The following is a 21,699-nucleotide window of genomic DNA, read 5'->3' as shown; positions in this document are numbered from 1 at the left end:
AACCAGGAGGTCTCGGCTTGTCACGCTGTGATTGCGAGTCGCAGCTGTGTGATCTCGAGTTGTCACGTTGTGGTTGCGAGTCGCAACCGTCGTAGTCTCGAGTCGCAATCATGTGGTTTCGAGTTGTCACACTATGGTTGCGAGTCGCAACTGCGTGGTCTCGAGTTGTCATGCCATGGTTGCGAGTCGCAACGGTGCGGTTGCGAGTCGTAATGCTGTCCCTTTCATGTTCACGTGTAGATTCAGATACATCAGTCCACATTGTACTATGTAATCAGGCCCAAATCAAGTAATAGCCAATAAGGTTTCACTAACACTTTTCCTAAACTGACCATTAATGAAAATAGATCAAACTTTGCCATTTTTGAAATCTTCAAACCACATTCAACAAGTTCATCCTATATTCATAAATTTCTAGGGTTTTCATGTCAAACATAACCATACATTTATGAACCAAAATCACATATTTTTAACAAGATCATGATGCAAAAACAAGAAAACATACATTTTGTGACTTTAAACATAACTCGGTTGGCCCTAATCATTCTTAAACCACTATTCCTTAGCCATTTAAACATATTATCAAGCTTTCATATATAGAGGTTTACACATATAGTCAAGCTTCACAAACCATCCTAAAAATCATGCATAATACTACTAACCAAGCATTTCTAGTTCATTTAACCCACATAAATCCTATGCACATAATAACAACACTAATCGGTTGAGAAGGAGGAGCCGAAAACAAAGAAAAGGAACCGAGAAAGATGGAGTGTCCGAGTGATGATCTTGACCGAGTTTCTTGTCCGAGATTCCTTGACCGAGATCCAAGCTTGAACCGAAAGTTGGATGAGAATGGATTGTTGTTTGGGGTTTTCTAGTTGAGAGAGAGTAGAAGTGTTTGTGTGTGTAAAATGAAGGAAGTGGGGGAAAGGTGGGATTTTATACAAGGTTCAAAATAGGCTAAGGGGTTTCGGCCCAAACCGGTTACGGCCCAAGAGGCCCACTCGAGACCGAGTGGCCCACTCGCAACCGAGTGGTTGCGAGTCATGGTCTCGACTCACATACATATATATATATAATACATACATACACACATATCATGCACAAAGATCACGTTTTCATTTAATAACATATATATACATAAAAATATTACAAGGCGTTTGTTCGGAAAAACCTAGAGTGTCACATTATCCCCAAGTTTTAAGAACTTTCGTCCCGAAAGTTAAGGCAGCCACTGCCAAGCTAGCGTGCTTCAACGGGGTGTCACATCATCCCCCCGTTAGTTTGGAATTTCGTCCCGAAATTCGGTTGTAGCTTCAGTGCTGGGGTTTTCGTTTGGGAATAACTGGGGATACTTGGACTTCATCTGGTCTTCCCGCTCCCAGGTAAACTCTGGGCCACGCCGTGAGTTCCAACGAACTCGCACGAGAGGTATCTGGCTACGTTTGAGGGTTTTGATCTCTCGATCCGTGATCTCAATTGGTTCCTCAGTAAAGTGTAGCTGTTCATCAATAGTGAGTTCCTTGAAAGGAATTATGAGTGTTTCGTCCGACAGACACTTCTTCAGATTAGACACGTGAAAGACATTGTGCACTGCACTCAGCTCTGCAGGCAGGTTCAATCTATAAGCAACCTTACCGATTTTCTCGGTAATTTCGAATGGTCCAACATATCGCGGATTCAGCTTGCCCCGTTTACCGAAACGAACCACACCCTTCCAGGGTGAGACTTTAAGTAGAACCCGGTCCCCGACCTGGAATTCTAGCGGTTTCCTACGCTTATCAGCGTAGCTTTTCTGACGGTCACGAGCTGCCGCCATGCGTTGCCTGATCTGGGCAATCTTTTCCGTTGTGTCTACCACCAGTTCTGGGCTTGTGAGTTGACTGTCACCGACTTCTGCCCAGCAGAGAGGTGATCGGCATTTACGACCGTACAATGCCTCAAAAGGTGCCGCCTGAATGCTAGTGTGGTAGCTGTTATTGTAGGAGAATTCCACCAGCGGTAGATGCTTCTCCCAGTTCCTGCCAAAATCGATCACACATGCTCTAAGCATGTCTTCCAGGGTTTGGATGGTGCGCTCAGACTGCCCATCCGTTTGTGGGTGGTAAGCGGTGCTCATGTCCAAACGTGAGCCAAAGGATTTGTGCATAGCTTGCCACAACTCGGAAGTAAAACGAGCGTCTCGGTCGGAAATAATGGAAGTTGGCACCCCGTGTCTCGAGACTACTTCCTTTAAATAGATTTCTGCCAAGGTAGAAAACTTGTCTGTTTCCTTAATGGCCAGAAAGTGTGCAGACTTAGTCAATCGATCTACTATCACCCAAATAGTGTCATTCCCGCGTTGGGATCTAGGTAGCCCTGTAACAAAATCCATGGAAATTTGTTCCCATTTCCACTTTGGGATTTCCGGTTGCTGGAGTAGGCCTGCTGGTTTCTGATACTCAGTCTTGACTCTTGCGCAGGTCAAACATTTGCCAACGTAAGCGGCTATGTGGGCTTTCATGCCAGGCCACCAGTACGTGGTCCTTAAGTCGTGGTACATCTTATCTGAACCAGGATGTACTGAATAACGGGACTTATGGGCTTCGTCCATCACCAGTTCTCGTAGATCTCCGTAGAGTGGGACCCAAATGCGCCCTGCCACATAATAGGCGCCGTCTTCTTTTTGCTCTAGTCGTTGTCTCGATCCTCGCAGGGACTCAGCCCTGACGTTTTCCGGTTTCAGAGCTTCAGTCTGAGCATTTCGAATCTGGGTAGGGAGATTAGACTGGATGGTAAGTTGTAATGCTCGCACGCGCTTGGGCGTAGTGTCTTTTCGGCTGAGGGCGTCTGCCACGACATTGGCCTTGCCCGGATGGTACTTGATGGCGCATTCATAATCATTCAGGAGTTCGACCCATCGACGTTGTCGCATGTTTAATTCCTTTTGCTTGAAGATATGCTCGAGACTCCTGTGATCGGTGTAAATGGTGCACTTGGTACCGTACAGGTAATGTCTCCATATCTTAAGAGCAAAGATCACTGCTCCCAGTTCCAAATCATGCGTTGTGTAGTTCCTTTCGTGTGTCTTGAGTTGTCGTGAGGCGTAGGCAATAACTTTGTCGCGTTGCATTAACACACAACCGAGTCCATGGATGGATGCATCGCAGTAAACCACGAAGTCGTCAGTGCCTTCAGGCAGCGAGAGAATAGGAGCACTACAGAGGCTATCCTTGAGTTTCTGAAATGCGGTTTCCTGAGCTTCACCCCATTTATAAACCATACCCTTCTGAGTAAGAGCCGTGAGAGGCTGAGCGATCTTTGAGAATCCCATGATAAATCTTCGATAGTACCCTGCTAGTCCCAAGAATTGGCGGACTTCAGTCGGAGTCTTAGGGGTAGGCCAATTCTTTATAGAGTCGATCTTTGCAGGGTCGACGTGAATTCCATCCTTGTTAACCACGTGCCCAAGGAAATGGACTTCTCGAAGCCAGAAGTCGCATTTCGAGAACTTGGCATACAGTTGCTCATTGCGAAGGAGTTCGAGGATAAGGCGTAGGTGCTGTTCATGCTCTTCTTGACTTTTCGAGTAGATCAGGATGTCGTCTATAAACACGATCACAAACTTGTCGAGGTAGGGTTTGCATACTCGGTTCATGAGATCCATGAATACCGCAGGCGCGTTGGTCATTCCAAAGGGCATAACGAGGAATTCATAATGACCATAACGAGTTCTGAATGCAGTTTTGGAGATGTCTTCATTACGGACCCTCAGCTGATGGTAGCCTGATCGCAGGTCAATTTTAGAATAGTAGCTCGATCCTTGCAACTGATCGAATAGGTCGTCGATTCGCGGGAGAGGGTAACGATTCTTGATGGTAACCTTGTTCAGCTCACGATAGTCAATGCACATTCGGAACGTGCCATCCTTCTTCTTAACAAAGAGTACCGGTGCTCCCCAGGGTGATGAACTAGGGCGGATAAACCCTTTATCCAATAGTTCCTGTAGTTGAGTAGAGAGTTCCTTCAATTCTGCGGGGGCTAGTCGATAAGGTGCACGAGCTATTGGCGCTGCTCCGGGTGCTAGCTCGATTTGGAATTCGACCTGACGGTGGGGAGGGAGTCCAGGTAGTTCTTCAGGAAATACCTCGGGGTAGTCACGCACTACTGGAAAATCTTCAATCCTCTTTTCCTTTTCCTGCGTGTTGGTGACAAGTGCTAAGATAGCGGTGTGCCCTTTTCGTAAACACTTCTGGGCCTTCAAGAAAGAGATAACGCCGGAGATTTCTCCGCCTTTGCCACCTTGTACAATGAGGGGTTTGCCAGAACGACGGGGAATACGAACTGCTTTCTCTTGACAGAGGATCTCAGCGCGATGCTTGGATAACCAATCCATACCAATAACGACGTCGAAGCTTCCAAGAGTAACAGGGAAAAGATCGATACTAAATGTCTGACCAGACAACTCTAGTTTGCAGCCTTTGATAACATGTGAGGCCTCGATGTTTCTACCATTAGCTAACTCGACGATATGATGCGAACTTAGTAACGAAAGCGGACGCTTAAGCTTCTTACTAATACGTAGGGACACATAACTAGCATCGGCTCCAGAATCAAATAATACAGAAACATAACGATCATCGAGTAGGAACTTACCCGCCACGACATTGGGGTCATTCCTTGCTTCTCCAGCTCCAATCACAAAAGCCCTTCCTCTGGCACCATTCCCAGCATTGTTGTTCTGATCGTTGTTTCCAGCTCCCTGATTGTTGTTGCGGTTCTGGTTCAGTTCAGGGCAATTCTTCTTAAAGTGCCCCTCAGCTCCACACTGGAAACAACCCTTAGCGTTCCCGTGATGTTGTTGCTGCTGGTTCTGCCCCATGGGACGTGGACTCCTACAGTCTTTGGCCTCGTGCCCCATTTTGTTACATCGCTGACACTGATTTTTCCCACAAGGCCCACTGTGATGTCGATTGCACTTGTTGCACTTGGGGTGGTTACCACGATAGCCACCCTGTTGTTGAGTGCCCTTGTTGTTTTCAGTTTTCCTTTGCTGTGCTGGGGCCTGAGTGGGGTTAGCATCCTTGCTTTGATTTCCTTCCCACTTACGCTTGTTGTCACTAGAAGTTCCGACAGTAGCACTGATCCTTTTGGGCAACCTGCCCTCTTCTACGGCCTGATCAGTGAGTTTGTGAGCAAGTCGAACGATTGGCTGAATGGTAGTGTGGTTGGCTGAAGTTACATGACTTCGAATTTCTGGAGCCAAACCCTTGATGTACAGTTCGATTCTTCGATACATAGGTCGAGACATGTTTGGGCAAAGGGCAGCATAGTCATTGGACAGCTTGGTGTAGGTTTCAATCTCTGACCCAACCATCTTAAGCGCATAGTACTCGTTCTCAAGTTTGTGGATGTCATCCCGGTGACAGTACTCCTCCTTAATCATGTCCTTGAAATCCTCCCACGCAGTAGCATTAGCAGTTTCTAACCCAAACATCTGAATTTGCGCCTTCCACCAAGAAAGCGCGTTTCCTTCAAGCGTAGCAGTAGCAAACTTCACCCAATTTGCAGGGGGACACTCATAGACAGCAAAGACAGCTTCAACTTTCTCAATCCAATGTAGAAGACCTATGGCACCCTCAGTGCCGTTGAAAGGGAGAGGCTTGCAATCCATGAAAGTTTTGAAAGTACACACGGGTGGTTGCGCAGGTGCATGCTGGCCTGTTCGTGAGAAGCGAAGCGTATAGATTTAGAGGCGAAAAGACGATGTGGCGGTAGGATCTAAACATTCTAAAACAACGAGCTTACCTATAGGGTGAGCTGCGAAAGCTGCAGCCACTGTGTTGAGCAGGTTAGTGAACTGAGCCTGTGTCATGTTAATGTTTCCTCTTCCGCGTCCACTCATTGTCTTCATAACCAGAAAACACAGTATGAGTGTGATGTCGTAATGTAGCAAGAATGAGATAGAAGAGAGAGGTCTATCTATCTAATTTAGGCACACTGGTACGTATAGCAAAACAGGAAACATAAGGTAAGCAAACAAGTAAACACTAGTCCGAGCTATGAGGTCAAATGTGTCGAGCCTTGCACTTGGAGTGTAGTGTCGTCGCGAGTCACAGGTTATAGTCTGGTTTTTCTCAAAAGATTTTTCCCCTTTTTAAAACCAAATTCACTATAACCAATGGCTCTGATACCAATCTGTCACACCCCCAAAATCCACCTGCGGATAACACCCGCTTTGAGGGCGTGACTGACCAGGATCCAGCCACCAATTATACTGAGCATTGAATTTAATAGTAGAAATATTTAATATCCAAAGTAGTTAGCAACATCGTAGTTTAAGTTCGATAATTAGTTTAACAAAACAGCGGAAGCATAAACCAAAGTAGTTTTAAAGATAGTTCTTAGTTCAAAATAATTAACCCAACACACGGGTTGACGAACACTACACATCCCCAAGCAGCAGCTCCTGAGTCACTGGTTACCTGCAAAGCATGCAGTAAGGGGTCAACAATAATGCTGAGTGAGTTCACTAGTTGTCCAGTTTTAGTTTACCAAAAACTTAGGTTGTTTAGATAAAGCATTTATAATCACGTTGTGGGGAGCTACCCCATCTGTAAGCTCACTAAACTGTAGATACCGAAACTGTTGACGGAATATAAATATTCGTGCCCCGAGTCAATGTCTATCGTCATTGACCATGTTGCAAGGTCTACTAGTTCACGCCCGATCTCCCCCGGTCACGGTGTGAGGTTGTCAAACCTAATAGCGCTATCAACTAATAACCCGTTCGCCCCCGGCGATTAATCGGTACTGTAAGCAGGGACTTAAGGTGATAGAGTTTCGTTTAGCATGGCTAGTTGTGATTTATAAATAGTATCCAAACGTATCTCCCCCGGAGATAGTATTACCCATTCTGTTTTCCCCCGGAGTAATGGGTCGAAAGTATTTTCCCAAAGTTGGTAGTTTGTTCGTGTCCCTCCGCGGGACGCATGCTTTTAGTGTGTGAACTCACCTTGGGTTGCTCGGCAGATTAGGTTACTTGGTCAAACACGCTGGTCACCACGTCCTAACATGGTTACCGGTATAGGTCAGGTTTGGCGTACAAGCAATCACGTAAAAACTTACACATAACTAACACGTTGCATGCATAACAATGTTGACAGTGGGTTATTGGGCCGGCCCTAGCATTTACACGGTCAAACAGTAACACGCAGATCAGTCAACAGGTAGCCCATATTAAACATACTATGGCCCAATAACCAAAGTGGACAGCCCAGTCGCAACCAGGTGGTCTCGAGTCGCAACCAGGAGGTCTCGGCTTGTCACGCTGTGATTGCGAGTCGCAGCTGTGTGATCTCGAGTTGTCACGTTGTGGTTGCGAGTCGCAACCGTCGTAGTCTCGAGTCGCAATCATGTGGTTTCGAGTTGTCACACTATGGTTGCGAGTCGCAACTGCGTGGTCTCGAGTTGTCATGCCATGGTTGCGAGTCGCAACGGTGCGGTTGCGAGTCGTAATGCTGTCCCTTTCATGTTCACGTGTAGATTCAGATACATCAGTCCACATTGTACTATGTAATCAGGCCCAAATCAAGTAATAGCCAATAAGGTTTCACTAACACTTTTCCTAAACTGACCATTAATGAAAATAGATCAAACTTTGCCATTTTTGAAATCTTCAAACCACATTCAACAAGTTCATCCTATATTCATAAATTTCTAGGGTTTTCATGTCAAACATAACCATACATTTATGAACCAAAATCACATATTTTTAACAAGATCATGATGCAAAAACAAGAAAACATACATTTTGTGACTTTAGACATAACTCGGTTGGCCCTAATCATTCTTAAACCACTATTCCTTAGCCATTTAAACATATTATCAAGCTTTCATATATAGAGGTTTACACATATAGTCAAGCTTCACAAACCATCCTAAAAATCATGCATAATACTACTAACCAAGCATTTCTAGTTCATTTAACCCACATAAATCCTATGCACATAATAACAACACTAACCGGTTGAGAAGGAGGAGCCGAAAACAAAGAAAAGGAACCGAGAAAGATGGAGTGTCCGAGTGATGATCTTGACCGAGTTTCTTGTCCGAGATTCCTTGACCGAGATCCAAGCTTGAACCGAAAGTTGGATGAGAATGGATTGTTGTTTGGGGTTTTCTAGTTGAGAGAGAGTAGAAGTGTTTGTGTGTGTAAAATGAAGGAAGTGGGGGAAGGGTGGGATTTTATACAAGGTTCAAAATAGGCTAAGGGGTTTCGGCCCAAACCGGTTACGGCCCAAGAGGCCCACTCGAGACCGAGTGGCCCACTCGCAACCGAGTGGTTGCGAGTCATGGTCTCGACTCACATACATATATATATATATAATACATACATACACACATATCATGCACAAAGATCACGTTTTCATTTAATAACATATATATACATAAAAATATTACAAGGCGTTTGTTCGGAAAAACCTAGAGTGTCACACAATGCTTCTACCTGAGCATCTCGTATCTGTCCAGGAAGATTAGACTGAATAGTAAGTTGCAATGCTCGCACGCGTCTAGGTGTAATATCCTTTCGACTGAGAGCGTCAGCCACAACGTTGGCTTTGCCTGGATGGTACTTGATGGCGCATTCGTAATCGTTAAGTAGCTCGACCCATCGACGTTGTCGCATGTTCAATTCCTTCTGCTTGAAGATATGCTCGAGACTCCTGTGATCGGTGTAGATAGTGCACTTGGTACCGTACAGGTAGTGTCGCCATATCTTGAGCACGAAAACAACGGCTCCCAGTTCTAAATCGTGTGTGGTGTAGTTCCGTTTGTGAACTTTAAGTTGCTGCGAAGTGTAGGCAATGACTTTATCCCTTTGCATCAATACACAACCAAGACCCTGAATCGATGCGTCGCAGTAGACCACAAAATCGTCTGTGCCCTCTGGCAATGAGAGAATAGGTGCGCTGCAGAGTCTATCCTTTAAGTGTTGGAAAGCTGTTTCCTGTGTAGTACCCCAACGATAAGTAACACCTTTCTGTGTCAGTAATGTAAGCGGCTGTGCAATCTTTGAGAAGTCTTTGATGAATCGTCTGTAATAACCCGCCAAACCCAAGAATTGGCGTATTTCCGTTGGTGTACGTGGTGCAGGCCAGTTCCTAATCGCGTCTACCTTGGATGGATCAACATGAATCCCATCCTTGTTTACCACATGGCCTAGAAAGTGGACTTCACGAAGCCAGAAGTCGCATTTTGAAAACTTGGCGTACAGTTGCTCCTTTCGAAGTAGTTCCAAGATAAGTCGTAAATGCTGCTCGTGTTCCTCCTGACTCTTAGAGTAGATCAGGATGTCATCGATGAAGACAATCACAAACTTGTCCAAGTAGGGTTTGCACACTCTGTTCATCAGATCCATAAAGACCGCAGGTGCGTTCGTTAATCCGAAGGTCATGACAAGAAACTCGTAGTGGCCGTAGCGAGTTCTGAATGCTGTTTTGGAGACGTCCTCATCCCGGACTCTCAGCTGATGATAACCTGACCTCAGATCTATCTTTGAGTAGTAGCTCGGCCCTTGTAACTGGTCGAACAAGTCATCAATACGTGGAAGAGGATAGTGATTCTTCACAGTCACTTTGTTGAGTTCACGGTAGTCAATACACATCCTGAAGGTACCGTCTTTCTTCTTCACAAAAAGTACTGGAGCTCCCCAGGGCGAAGAGCTAGGACGAATAAAACCCTTATCCAAGAGTTCTTGCAATTGCTCAGACAGTTCTTCCAGTTCAGTTGGAGCTAAGCGATACGGTGCACGAGCTATTGGTGCTGCTCCAGGAGCTAGTTCAATCTGGAATTCGACCTGGCGATGAGGCGGTAGACCAGGTAAATCTTCAGGAAACACTTGAGGATAGTCGCGTACTACTGGAATATCTTCTAATCTTTTCTCTTTCGTTGATGCGTCTGTAACAAGTGCCAAAATGGCAGTGTGACCCTTTCGCAAACATTTCTGAGCCTTCAGAAAGGAGATGATGCCAACCACGGCACCACTCTTGTCGCCTTGAACTTCGAGAGGCTCCTTACCAGAACGGGGAATACGAACAATCTTCTCCTTGCATAAGATCTCTGCTTGCTGTTGGGATAACCAGTCCATACCAATGACGATGTCGAAACTACCCAGAACTATAGGAATGAGATCGATGGAGAAAGTCTGACCGGCTAAGATGATGTTACAACCCTTGACTATGTGTGTGGCCTCTAAACTTTTACCGTTGGCTAACTCTACGAAATGTTTGGTGTTTAAGGGTGTTGGTGTACGTTTTAACATTTGACTAACTTTTAGAGACACATAACTGGTATCCGCACCCGAATCAAACAATACAGAAACATAAAACTCGTCGAGAAGAAACTTACCCATAACCACGTTAGGATCATTCCTTTCGTCACCCTGCCCCAGCACGAACACACAACCCCTAGCATCGTTGCCATTATTGTTTCCCCCGTTGTTGTTCCCATTTCCCTTATTGTTGTTATTGTTGTTGTTCTGGTTCTGGTTTAACTGGGGGCAGTCACGTTTGAAGTGGCCTTCAGCACCACATTGATAGCATCCTCTGTTGCCTCGCTGCTGTTGCAGTTGCTGGTTTCGTGGAGCAGGTAGTTGTTGTTGCTGATTCTGATTCTGATTCGCAGGTCGTGAGCTCCTGCAATCTTTAGCCTCATGACCCATCTTGAGGCACCGCTGACAACGACCCTTGTTGCACTGGCCGTTGTGGTGCTTGTTGCAAGTATTGCACCTTGGGAGGTTTCCTCGATATCCACCTTGTCTTTGGTTACCCGAAGATTGCTGACCAGGGCTTTGGTAATTATCAGTCTTTCGCTGCTGAACCTGAGACTGAGCTGTAGCTGAACCTTTGCTGGAATCCCCATCCCATTTCCGCTTGTTGTCACTGGGAGTAGCGGAAGTAGTAGCATCGGTAGCACTGATACGTCTGTTCTGTTCCGCTGCCTGATCTGTGAGGCGATGAGCAAGACGTTGAATATCCTGGATATTATTATGGTTGGCCGATGTCACGTGGCTTTGAATTTCTGGTGCCAGCCCTTTGAGATACAACTCTATATGCCTGATAGGAGGGTCCACCATAGTTGGACACAGGACAGCCAGCTCGTTTGACCGTTTAGTATATGCCTCAATTTCCGATCCAGTCATTTTCAAATGAAAGAACTCCACTTCTAGCTTGTGGATGTCATCATGTGTGCAGTATTCCCGTTTAATCAGTTCTTTGAAATCATTCCAAGGGGTGTCGTTAGCAGCTGCCAACCCTAAAAGTTGAACTTGTGCATTCCACCAAGTCAGCGCGATTCCTTCCAGTGTGCCAGCGGCGTACTTCACCCTGCGAGCCTCAGGGCATTCACACATCTCAAACACAGACTCGAGCTTTTCAAACCAATGGAGGAGTCCCACTGCTCCCTCCGTGCCACTGAATGTGCTAGGACGACAGTCCATGAAATTCTTGAAAGTGCAAACAGGTGGCTGAGCGTGTTGACCTGTTGTGTATAAGAACAGGACAAGGTTAAACACAAGAGTTGGTTTAGGAGTGTAGGATCTAAAGATCCTAGTGTGAGTTACGACCGCAAGGTATACCTCCTGCTTGTGCGGCTGCAAGTGCCGCAGCAACTTGTTCGTTAATGAGAGCCGTCAACTGGGCTCGTGTCATGTAAATACGTCCAGCCATGATCTTCATAGCAAAGGTAACATAAGTGAGAGAGCATTCACGAATAGTGCGATGACAGAAGAGAGTAAGCACACAAGTGTTCTCAAGCAATAACGAATAGTAGGCAATGTAATCTACGCATACCACGAGCAAAGTTCTATGTAATTCTAGCAAGTAAGCAATGTAAACATGAATAATAGTACCTAGTGTTGAGCCTTGCACCTGGAGCGAAGCGTCGTTGTGGATCGTTGAGCACTGTACTGGTTATAGTCCGGTTTTAATAAAAACGTTTTCCCCAAATTAAAACCAAGTTCTCTATAACCAATGGCTCTGATACCAATCTGTCACACCCCCAAAATCCACACACGGAGTACCACCGCTTGGAGGCGTGACTGACCAGGATCAAGCCACCAATCATATTGAACAATATATATTTAAATGTAATTCAACCAAACCAATATGAAAGGTGTTCAAAACATAAGTTTAATATCAACGTTTAGCGGAAGCATAAAAGTAACCCAATCATAAGTATAAGTATGTAATGTCATAAATATTTAACCAAACATTCATGATCCTTGTCCACAACGACCGCGCCTCCCAGTGCAAGCTCCAAGTGTACCTAACGACCTGCAAGGCATGTAACAGAGAGTCAACAAACAGTGGGTTGTTTAGTAATAGTGTTCATTTCGTAAAACGTTTGTTTGTTTAGTAACCCATGTATCGTTTATAATTACATCGCGGCCCTCCAGGCATGTTTGCGAAGATTAGTGGGAATTTCCCATGTATTGTAGACTAGTTTTATTTGTATCGCGGCCCTCCAGGCATGTGTGCGAAGTTTAGTATCAGTATCGTGGCCATTCCAGGCATGTGTGCGAAGATCAGTATCAGTATCGCGGCCATTACAGGCATGTGTGCGAAGAGTAGTGGGGGCTTCCCCATGTATCACTAGTCTAGCAGTATCTATAAGTGACCTTTCCCAACCGAGGTCAGTAATCCATAATTTCCCAATAACAACGTAAGAACAAATAGCCATTCAAGCCCATTCCCTACCCTGGGAATCCCATGCCTTGGTAAGAGTGTGAACTCACCTTGGTTTGCTCGGTATGCTAAGTATGTGCTCACAGTTAATCAATCAAGTCCAAAAGTACGCACGTATACATAATCAGTTTATATTCACGAAGTTCACGTATAAGTACAATCTTAATGGTTATTGAATCAATGATCGTCAAGTGTCACAAAGCACGTATTCATACTCATACAAGTTATACTCAACATTTAACGGCAGTTAACTAACCAGGTTAACTCTTAACAGAAATAAACAAGGTTACTGTGCAGATTTACCCAACCGGCGAAACACCCATGTTTCGCCGTAAATCCCCTTCGACGAAACACTTTGGTTCGTCATGGTTGTTTCGTCATTTCGGTCTTCGGTGAAACACCTTGTGTTTCGTCTTGTTTGTTTCGTCTGGATGGGTTTCGGCGAAACACTTCTGTTTCGCCGTCACCTGTGTTCCGTCTGAGTGTCAGTTACGTCGTGACAGTTACAAAATTACAGAAACCCTAATCATTGTTAACAGCCGTCATCAACATCATCAATCATACAGTAAACATACAGCACAGAAATCATCTGAATCAATCATAACATCATCATAACATGATCGTCACAGCACTGACGTCTAGCATGAATCCTAGTTCATGAGAGCCACAAACCAATTACCATAATACATCACATCAACGAACCCTATTAGCATCACACTAGCAACATTCACGGACAAGTATTTGATCGTATAAATTCTGGTTTCGCACAGGGTTAATACACAACTGATCACTAAAACCCTAGGCCAGTTATTTGGTTTCGTATAGAGTTACGTATCCGACTCAATCATGTATAACGAAATCAAGATTATCATTATCATAACCATATAATCACATCTATTCCAGAAATCAAGCAAGTATATACACACACATATATCGAGTAGTCAAAGCATCATGAAACCATTTTAACAACCACACACTAACCGAGATAGATGAGAGTTTGATCGCTAAAGAAATCTTGGGGAACCACACACAGTTGTCGTCGCCCTTGCGAAAGAGTTCTAGGGTTTGTGATTGCTAAAATGTGAAGAATGAAACAGTGGATTCGCTAAAATACTCGTCGTTACGTGTTGGGCCCTAATGGGCTTCGGCAAAACTGGGCTCGGCGAAACACCTTTGTTTCGTCGAGGAGGTTGTGACAAAACATACATTTGTTTCATGGATAAGTTCATGGCGAAACACCACTTGTTTCGTCTACTAGTTTCGTCGGGTGGGTTTGGGCTTGTTCAAGTCTTAAAAAGTTTACAGTTTACAAGTTTACGAACCAAACACTTTATATAAAACACATAGTATATCAACAGTCATCTCGAATTATAATCCAGTGTACAGTTACAAGGAAGTCAATCAAGCAACTAAACAGTCAACGTGCAATTAATGCGAATAAGGAATCTTGGAAACTCGAGTTGTCACATTATCCCCAACTTAAAAGAAATTTCGTCCCGAAATTTAGCATGCGGTTACTGGGGAAGCTAGGTAAGTTGTATCGTTTACTGGTTTTCCTGGGGTGTCACACACGTCGCATCGGATTTGCATAACCAACAAATATTCCCTCAATGCACTTCGGACCAAACTTTCCATGAGGCTCTATAACTGTACAGGGTGACCCGAACGGTTCTAAATACTTCAAATTCAGCTTGTGATTATTGATTAGCTCAAAACATGTTTTGTTGAACTTCTTGACAGTGAGAACCCTGTTGAGCGTATAGCATGCTGCGGAAATAGCTTCAGCCCAAAAATTAATCGGTAACTTTGAATCTGCGAGCATAGTTCTATCCGTCTCGATTAGCGTCCGGTTTTTGCGTTCTGCGACTCCATTCTGCTGCGGAGTGTACGGAGCACTAAACTCATGCAATATACCTCTTTCATCACAAAATTCTTCCATCTTGCTGTTCTTGAATTCAGTACCATTATCACTTCGAATTCTTTTGATACGCCTTTGGTACAGATTCTCAATTCTTTTGAACAAAGCCATCAAACTATCAAAAGTTTCGTCTTTCGTTTTCAAGAACGAAACCCACGAAAATCTGGAATAATCATCAGTAACGACCAAACAGTAGTAATCTCCTGTAATGCTTTTGACATTCACGGGACCGAATAAATCCATGTGAAGTCTTTCCAGAGGTCTCGAAACTGAATTGACTTGCTTTGAAGGGTGTGACTTTTTCTTCTGTTTTCCTTTAACACAACTAATGCACTCCCCTTCCAGATGAAAACCTTTTACATGAACTCCAAGAACTAAATCGTTGTGTACCAAGTGATTGATCTTCCTTAAGTGAATATGCCCCATCTTGCGATGCCACAATCTCGATTCTTTCTCAGTTGCTCTGGACACAAAACAATGAGCTTGACCCGTGGTTGTAGTAGCTACGCTCATGTCCAACACCTACAGATCATTAAGTCTCGGTGCCCTCATGATAATCCATTCCTCAGGTATTACAAAACCCTTTCAAGATCAAACATTCTTTGTCAGTGAAGCGAGTAGTATACATCCTGTCACAGATATGGGAGATACTCAGCAGATTATTCTCCAGCTCAGCAATGTAGTTAACTCTTTCAAACATCACAATCCCGTTGGATAACGTTCCTTCACCAATAATCCTTCCTCCTTGATTACCCGCAAAACCTACGTATGCTCCATTTATGTTTCTCACATCATACAGCAACGCAGTCTTCCCTGCCATACGTCTTGAAGCTCCACTATCCATGATCCATCTGGATACAAGTTTTGGAAGATCCTGCACATAACAAACTATGACTTAACCAACTTCAATAAAGATGCCGATTCATGCTTCGCGATCCAGGAAGCTCCGGCAATTCAAACTGTTTAATCAAACATTGAGTCCACCCAGGCTTCATCAGCCTTAGGTGTAACCTTGACTCTCTCAATTTGAATTTTGAAATTTTCAGCCTTAAGAGGTGGAAAATTCGCATCATAATCAACCGGAATTGAATCTTCAGCCTTTTTCACCTCAGAAGTTGAAATTTTCTTCTCTGTTTTTGGTTTCCAAACTTGTTGAGATAATGCAACCCGTTTATAAAAATTGTCATTTTTAGTTACCACTTTCTTTACAGGTTCATTTTTCACTTTGGTGTTATTATTTTTCACACTCTTTTTCTCAACAACCATTTGTGCTTTACCCTTCACCTCAACTTTCTTCTGTTGAATCTTCACAGTTTCAGTCTTAGGCTTCACGTTGGTACACTTTCGTGCAATGTGACCAACTTGATTACATCTGAAACATGTTCAAGTATCAACAACTCGACTTGTGCCTTCAGACTGAGCCTGTGAAGCTCTTTTCTCAAAGAACTCTTCATTTGATTTTGAAATTTTTTTTTCTCTTCATCAGCAAGTGAACTCGAACTGTTCACAAACTTTTTCTTTTCAGCAAACCTCTTGTTTGGAACATTTCTTTTTTGATAATTCCTACCACCCTGATAACCACCCGACCAATTGTTTCTGTTGTTATTGTAAAAACGCGGTGGATTAACAGATTTCTTGTTGTAAGATTTTTCTTTCTCAAAACTCATTTTTCTCTTCGTTTGACTCAGATTGTTCACTTATGACAACTCAACTTCGACCAATTTGAAAACATTTGTCAATTTGTTCATGTTTACATTCTCGATCGGAAACTCAGAATCCGAAAACAACTTATCTGAACCCAACATCTTGTACATGACAAGATTTGATTCTTCATTTAAGTTGTTCTTGGACTTTTGTTTCGGGATGTATTTGTCCAAGAAACACCCATCTTCCTCAGTAGTGTCACTATCCGTTTTTAGCACATTTTCAACAACACCTTTTACAATATCATTTTCGACACTATCGTCATTGGAAGATGTGAACATGACATCAATTGAATCCGGAAGATTCATTTCACTTTCTTCCTCAATTTCAACCAACCCTGATTGCTTTTTCGTGTAATTATCCAAAACTGGCGGTGGAACTCTGTGAAAACCCACCCCGGTTCCATCAGAATAAACATCTTCGCCAGCTTTGTTTTTCCCGATGGGTTTGGGAACAATGTGTTGCAAAACAAAGCTTGCGGAGTTGTAACTTTTAAGCTTCAACTGGATTCGCTCATTTTCGATTTCAGCCTCTTGAAATTTAAGTTTCAGTTTAGCGATTTCATCCAGTTGTTGGTTGATTGATTCTTCTTTTACTCTAAGCACTGCTTTTAGGTGAACGTTTTCTTTATAAGTTTTACCATTACGATCATCACTATCTTTCATTGTGCTTTTGAGTTTTTCAAATTTCTCAGAAATCTGACGATTTTCAAGAATTAACTTTTCATTTTCATTTTTAATTCTTTCATAATCAATTTTATCATTTTCAATTTGGTTAGTTAATTCTTTTATTCGTTCAGTCGAAACTTTAACTCTTTTGTCACGATCAAGAATTTGATTCTCAACGCTTCTGACTTTTGCTGTCAGATCCTCAACTTTCTTTTCGTTGAGATATGTAACTGTATTACAAAATTTGCACTCTTTGTTGCAATTTTTGCAATCAACATTTCCATCAATTTTCTTACCTGACGCATTTGTTGACAAGTTTGAGCTGACCTGGCTTTTTGACTCAGACACGGAGTTAGAATCTACCTCAAGTGCCTTAGCAGCTAGCACTTTGTCAGCCATTTTTCCGAGATTTTCAGCATTCAACTCCTGCGTTGTGTCAATAACCCCAGTGTCAACTTTCTTTGACTTCTCGTTCTCTTCTTTCTCCTTTTTCTCTGTCTCTTTTTTCTCCTTCCTCTCTTTCTCTTCTTTCTCTTTCTCGTCTCCAGTTCCCCACCATTTATTCTGCCAATACTCATCTTCATCGTTGAACTCCTTGATTATGGCTTCCAGATCAAGAGTTTTGTCATCGACCGCAATATTTCCATATGGATCAAGATAACACTCCATGTCCGGATCCCATCTTCTCGCTCTCCTCGCTTCCAGATAGATACCAGAGATTCTGATTATTCTATTTTTAGCCAACATTTTTCTGTATCTATACTTCGGCTCTTCAGTTCGGTTATCTTTCCAAGGAATAGGTTCATTACTTGCCATGAATGCGTAACCAATCGCATCTTCCTCCGGTAGAACCTCTTTACTCCAATCATACCCCTCATCATCATAAATCACCGCAAGAGCTCTAGATTTCTCTTTGTTGTCTTCAACCTGCTTCAATCTAGGCGGCTCGAATTTATTCTGGTGATAAATTGCCTTCTTGTAGTAATCCTCTCTGAAAGGATTCTCCGATTTATCAGTATATGCATTTCTGCATTCTCGCTTGAAGTGACCTTTCTGCTTACACTTGAAGCACGTCACCTTGGATTTATCAAAACCCAGCTTGGTAGATGGACCACCAATTGTCTTCCTGCCGGTTATTTCCATGAAACGCTGTGCTCGACGAACCGCACTGGCCATGCACCAACGAATGTCGATTAGCTCCATTTCTTCAGGATCTATTTGATCATAGTCCTTTTTCGTTAGGTTAGTGTTGCCTATCTTCCCTGCTACTAACCCTTCATAAGATTCCAACACAGATGCTAGAAAGATCATCTGCTGTTTAGCCGACTCCTCATCAAAATTCTGAGAATTCTTTAAGTCTATTGCAATGTTGCATTGAAACTTTGCATCAGAATGACTTGTAGATGATGAAGATCCACTGTGATAACCACTGTGATTTCCACTGCTTTGACTACTTTGACTTTCTTTGCTTGCTGTGGACACATTCTCAGCAGAAAAAGCAGTTTTGGGAGAAGTTGCTTTTGGCATCATGCTTTTTGGATAATACAAATCCAAATTCTGTTGGTAAGATGAGTGATTGACTTTGTATGTCTTCTTCAGTTCCAGCTCGTGACTTTCAAGCCTCTCAATCAACAAATCCACAGTAAGATCTTTCGGCAAGATAGTATTTCTTAGCATGAGAGCATAATATCTCCAATCCATCTCGTCTGGTAATGAATCGAACAACTTGTCTACTAGCTCATCGTTAGAATACGTAATTTCATGTCTAGCTAGCTCTAGTTTTAAATGCCCAAACCTCTCAATCATCTTTGACACTAATTCATTCTTTAGACAGCCAAACATATCAAACTCTTTCCTAAGAAGTTTCTTTTTACTTTTCACAATTTCAGCACTTCCTAGACATTTTGTTTCTAGCTTTTTCCAGAGATGTTTTGCATTTGAATAATCGATCAATGAGATTATGTCCTCCCGGACGGACTGAAATAACAAAGCTACACATTTTTGCTCAGCCATAAATGATTCAATCTCCTCAGCTGATGTTAAAGTTTCACCATTTTTGTTTCCATCTTGATAACCAGTTTTCAGACTCCTCCAGCTGGGAAATGCAAATGCCATCAACCAATCTTCAAACTTTCTTGACCACCGACTGTATTCCTCGATAGCCATTAGCTTTGGAGGTTTATTAAACGTTCCAAAGGCACTTTCAGATTCCCAAGCTTCCTTTTTCTTTGCATTCGGCAGATTCTCATTCTCTTTGCTTGATGAAGTATCATCGTTTCCGGAATTTCCCGTGAATGCGTACATGTCGCTAAACGGGTTCAAGAATATGTCATCCATCTTGAATGTACCTGCAAAATCAGTAAACACTTAGAACAATTTTCGAGATTTTGAAAAACAGTGACAAATGAGTGAAATATCAATTTTGTGACAAATAAGCGGAATCACATATGTCACAAAAGTGAAACCAGTTATTTGACAGATAAGCGAAACTAGATTGTAAATGACATATAAGCGAAACTAGGTCTTGACAGATAAGCGAAACTGCTAGTGTCCGTATGAGCGAAACTACTGGATGTCCCTGTGAGCGAAACTACCAAGTTCGTATGAACGAAACCAGGGTAATTTCGAGCGAAACCTTCAATGTACGAATAAGCGAAATATGGTTTTTAACTGATTTTTACCATTTTTAAGCCGTGTTTTAACCTGAATCTTTCTAGGGTTTGTTAATTGTAGTATGTTTCACACGTTATACTAAAAAATCAGGCCATTTCAACCGTAGGAACCAATTCAAATTGAAAAAGTATGAGAGAAAGTGAGTAGAAATGAGAGAATTCTGTAGAATCGAGCTGTAGTAGTATGAACTCCTCATCCTGAGCTCTGATACCACTTGTTGGACCGTTCTCCGACCCTAAACAGTCAGTAAAAGGTAGTTCATCTCCAAATACGAAGGCGGAATCAACGTAAATGAAGTAACACAGCTGTTCCTTTCAATTCCTTCTCCTTTTATGCTTTCTGAATCAAATTTGACAGAGTTTGGTTACACAAAGCATGACAGGTTCCACTCCAATGTACACACACCTATGACCTGGTTTCGCTCAAACAGACTATATATAGTTCATGTGGTTTCGCGCTTATGACATGACGAATGAGCGAAATTACCAACTAACCATATGAGCGAAACCTTACTGACAAATAAGCGAAACCTTATACAACCTATGACACATAAGCGAAACCTCAACATAATAACCTAATTTTGACTTTCAAGACCCTATGTTGACCTATCTTGACCTAAGACTTAATGTAGACATAGTCAACAGACATCTCATGCACCAACAAGATACCTATTAGGGTGCAAGACTCTTCCGGTACTGTGTCTTTGACACTCTTTGATTTTGAAGCTTACAAGATCAGGTAACAAATACATGCATTCAGTTATTTGGCCATGTAGTAAATATAATTTAAAATTAATTTTTATAAAATTGTATGTTCTCAATTATGGAATCATTCTGCTCATTGTAATTTATATTAATTTTTATAAAATCATAGGTTGTTAATTCTGGAGAGATACCGAACACATAACCTGAGATTTTTGACATATTGATTGGAAAGAGGTATGCGTTCATCATAAGTGTTAAAGACTATAACATTGAGCATCAGGTTGAAAACTATGGTATTTCAATGGCCACTAACGATGATGAGATCCTTGTCGCGCTCTGCGCCAAATTCAATCTTAACCAGCTTTAAATCTTCATTATGCCATTCTTTTCATTTCATAGTCATATCGTTTTGAAATAGATTTATACCATTGTGTGTATTTCATGTTATTGTGTATTATGTAGTTAAAGCATGAGCAGTCCGAATCGTTGGATGTTCCAGATTCCTACAGTTTGTCTACTCCTGTTGACCTTATGAAGGTAATATAAGAATTTGGTTATTTGTACTAAATTTTTTGTAACGTTAATTCTTATTGTCTTTTTATATCAGGATTAGATGTCATGCTGTGGTGACAATGTTACACTTGCATCCCAAGCACTTGTGTCACACCCTGGCTTTGCGGAAGCGTGGTTAATTTGGTGTGACTTCTTAATACCATAGCTTAACCATAACAAAGCTATATGAATTAAAAACATGCAAGATCATCCAATAAGTTTTGAAAACCAAATACAATAACATTGTTTTAAAGGGAAAACACCCTAACAACCTTAACATTGTTCAACAAACATAAACATCAATATAAACACAGTTTAAGGACTGTGACTTGTCCAGGAAAGAGTCACATTCCCTAAACCCCGGATGACCTCGTACTAGTGCAGCGGGAAAACGTGCCATACCGTGCCAGATCCTTTAATTCCCTGAAATACATGTAAGTTGAAAAATCAACAATAATGTTGAGTGAGTTCATGTGTAAGTGAGTAAATAAACCTTTTTATTTATCAAAATCCTGGTATGTAGCAAATAAGGAAAAAGAGATCACCAATGGTTTGCAAGGCCGTTGATATGTGTGAAATGCAAGTAGGAAGGCTCAAACCTAGCAGATTTATGCGTCGGGTACAAAGTCATCCCGAGGTCCGTTATGCTGGGCCTGGGACTGGGCTCGCTACACCCAAATAGATCTATCGCTCCTGCCCCTCGGTCCTACCCTGAGGATTAATGACCTCAAGTTTCCGCCTACCCATTCACA

The 21,699-nt window shown here is 42.6% G+C and overlaps 1 protein-coding gene across 1 annotated transcript in view; it reads left to right on the top strand.

Moving 5' to 3' along the window:
* LOC110924673 overlaps nucleotides 1-21,008 on the top strand; it is a 49,054-nt gene extending 28,046 nt beyond the window's left edge. Inside the window, exons 9-10 of the mRNA XM_022168663.1 lie at nucleotides 20,858-20,932; nucleotides 21,003-21,008. Of these exons, the coding sequence (XP_022024355.1) occupies nucleotides 20,858-20,932; nucleotides 21,003-21,008 (81 nt within the window). The remainder of the gene's footprint in view (nucleotides 1-20,857; nucleotides 20,933-21,002) is intronic.
* The last annotated feature ends 691 nt before the right edge of the window (nucleotides 21,009-21,699 follow it).

This window comes from Helianthus annuus, chromosome 17, assembly GCF_002127325.2.
Source record: "Helianthus annuus cultivar XRQ/B chromosome 17, HanXRQr2.0-SUNRISE, whole genome shotgun sequence".
Classification (NCBI taxonomy): domain Eukaryota; kingdom Viridiplantae; phylum Streptophyta; class Magnoliopsida; order Asterales; family Asteraceae; genus Helianthus; species Helianthus annuus.
This window is presented reverse-complemented; position numbering and strand designations above follow the sequence as displayed.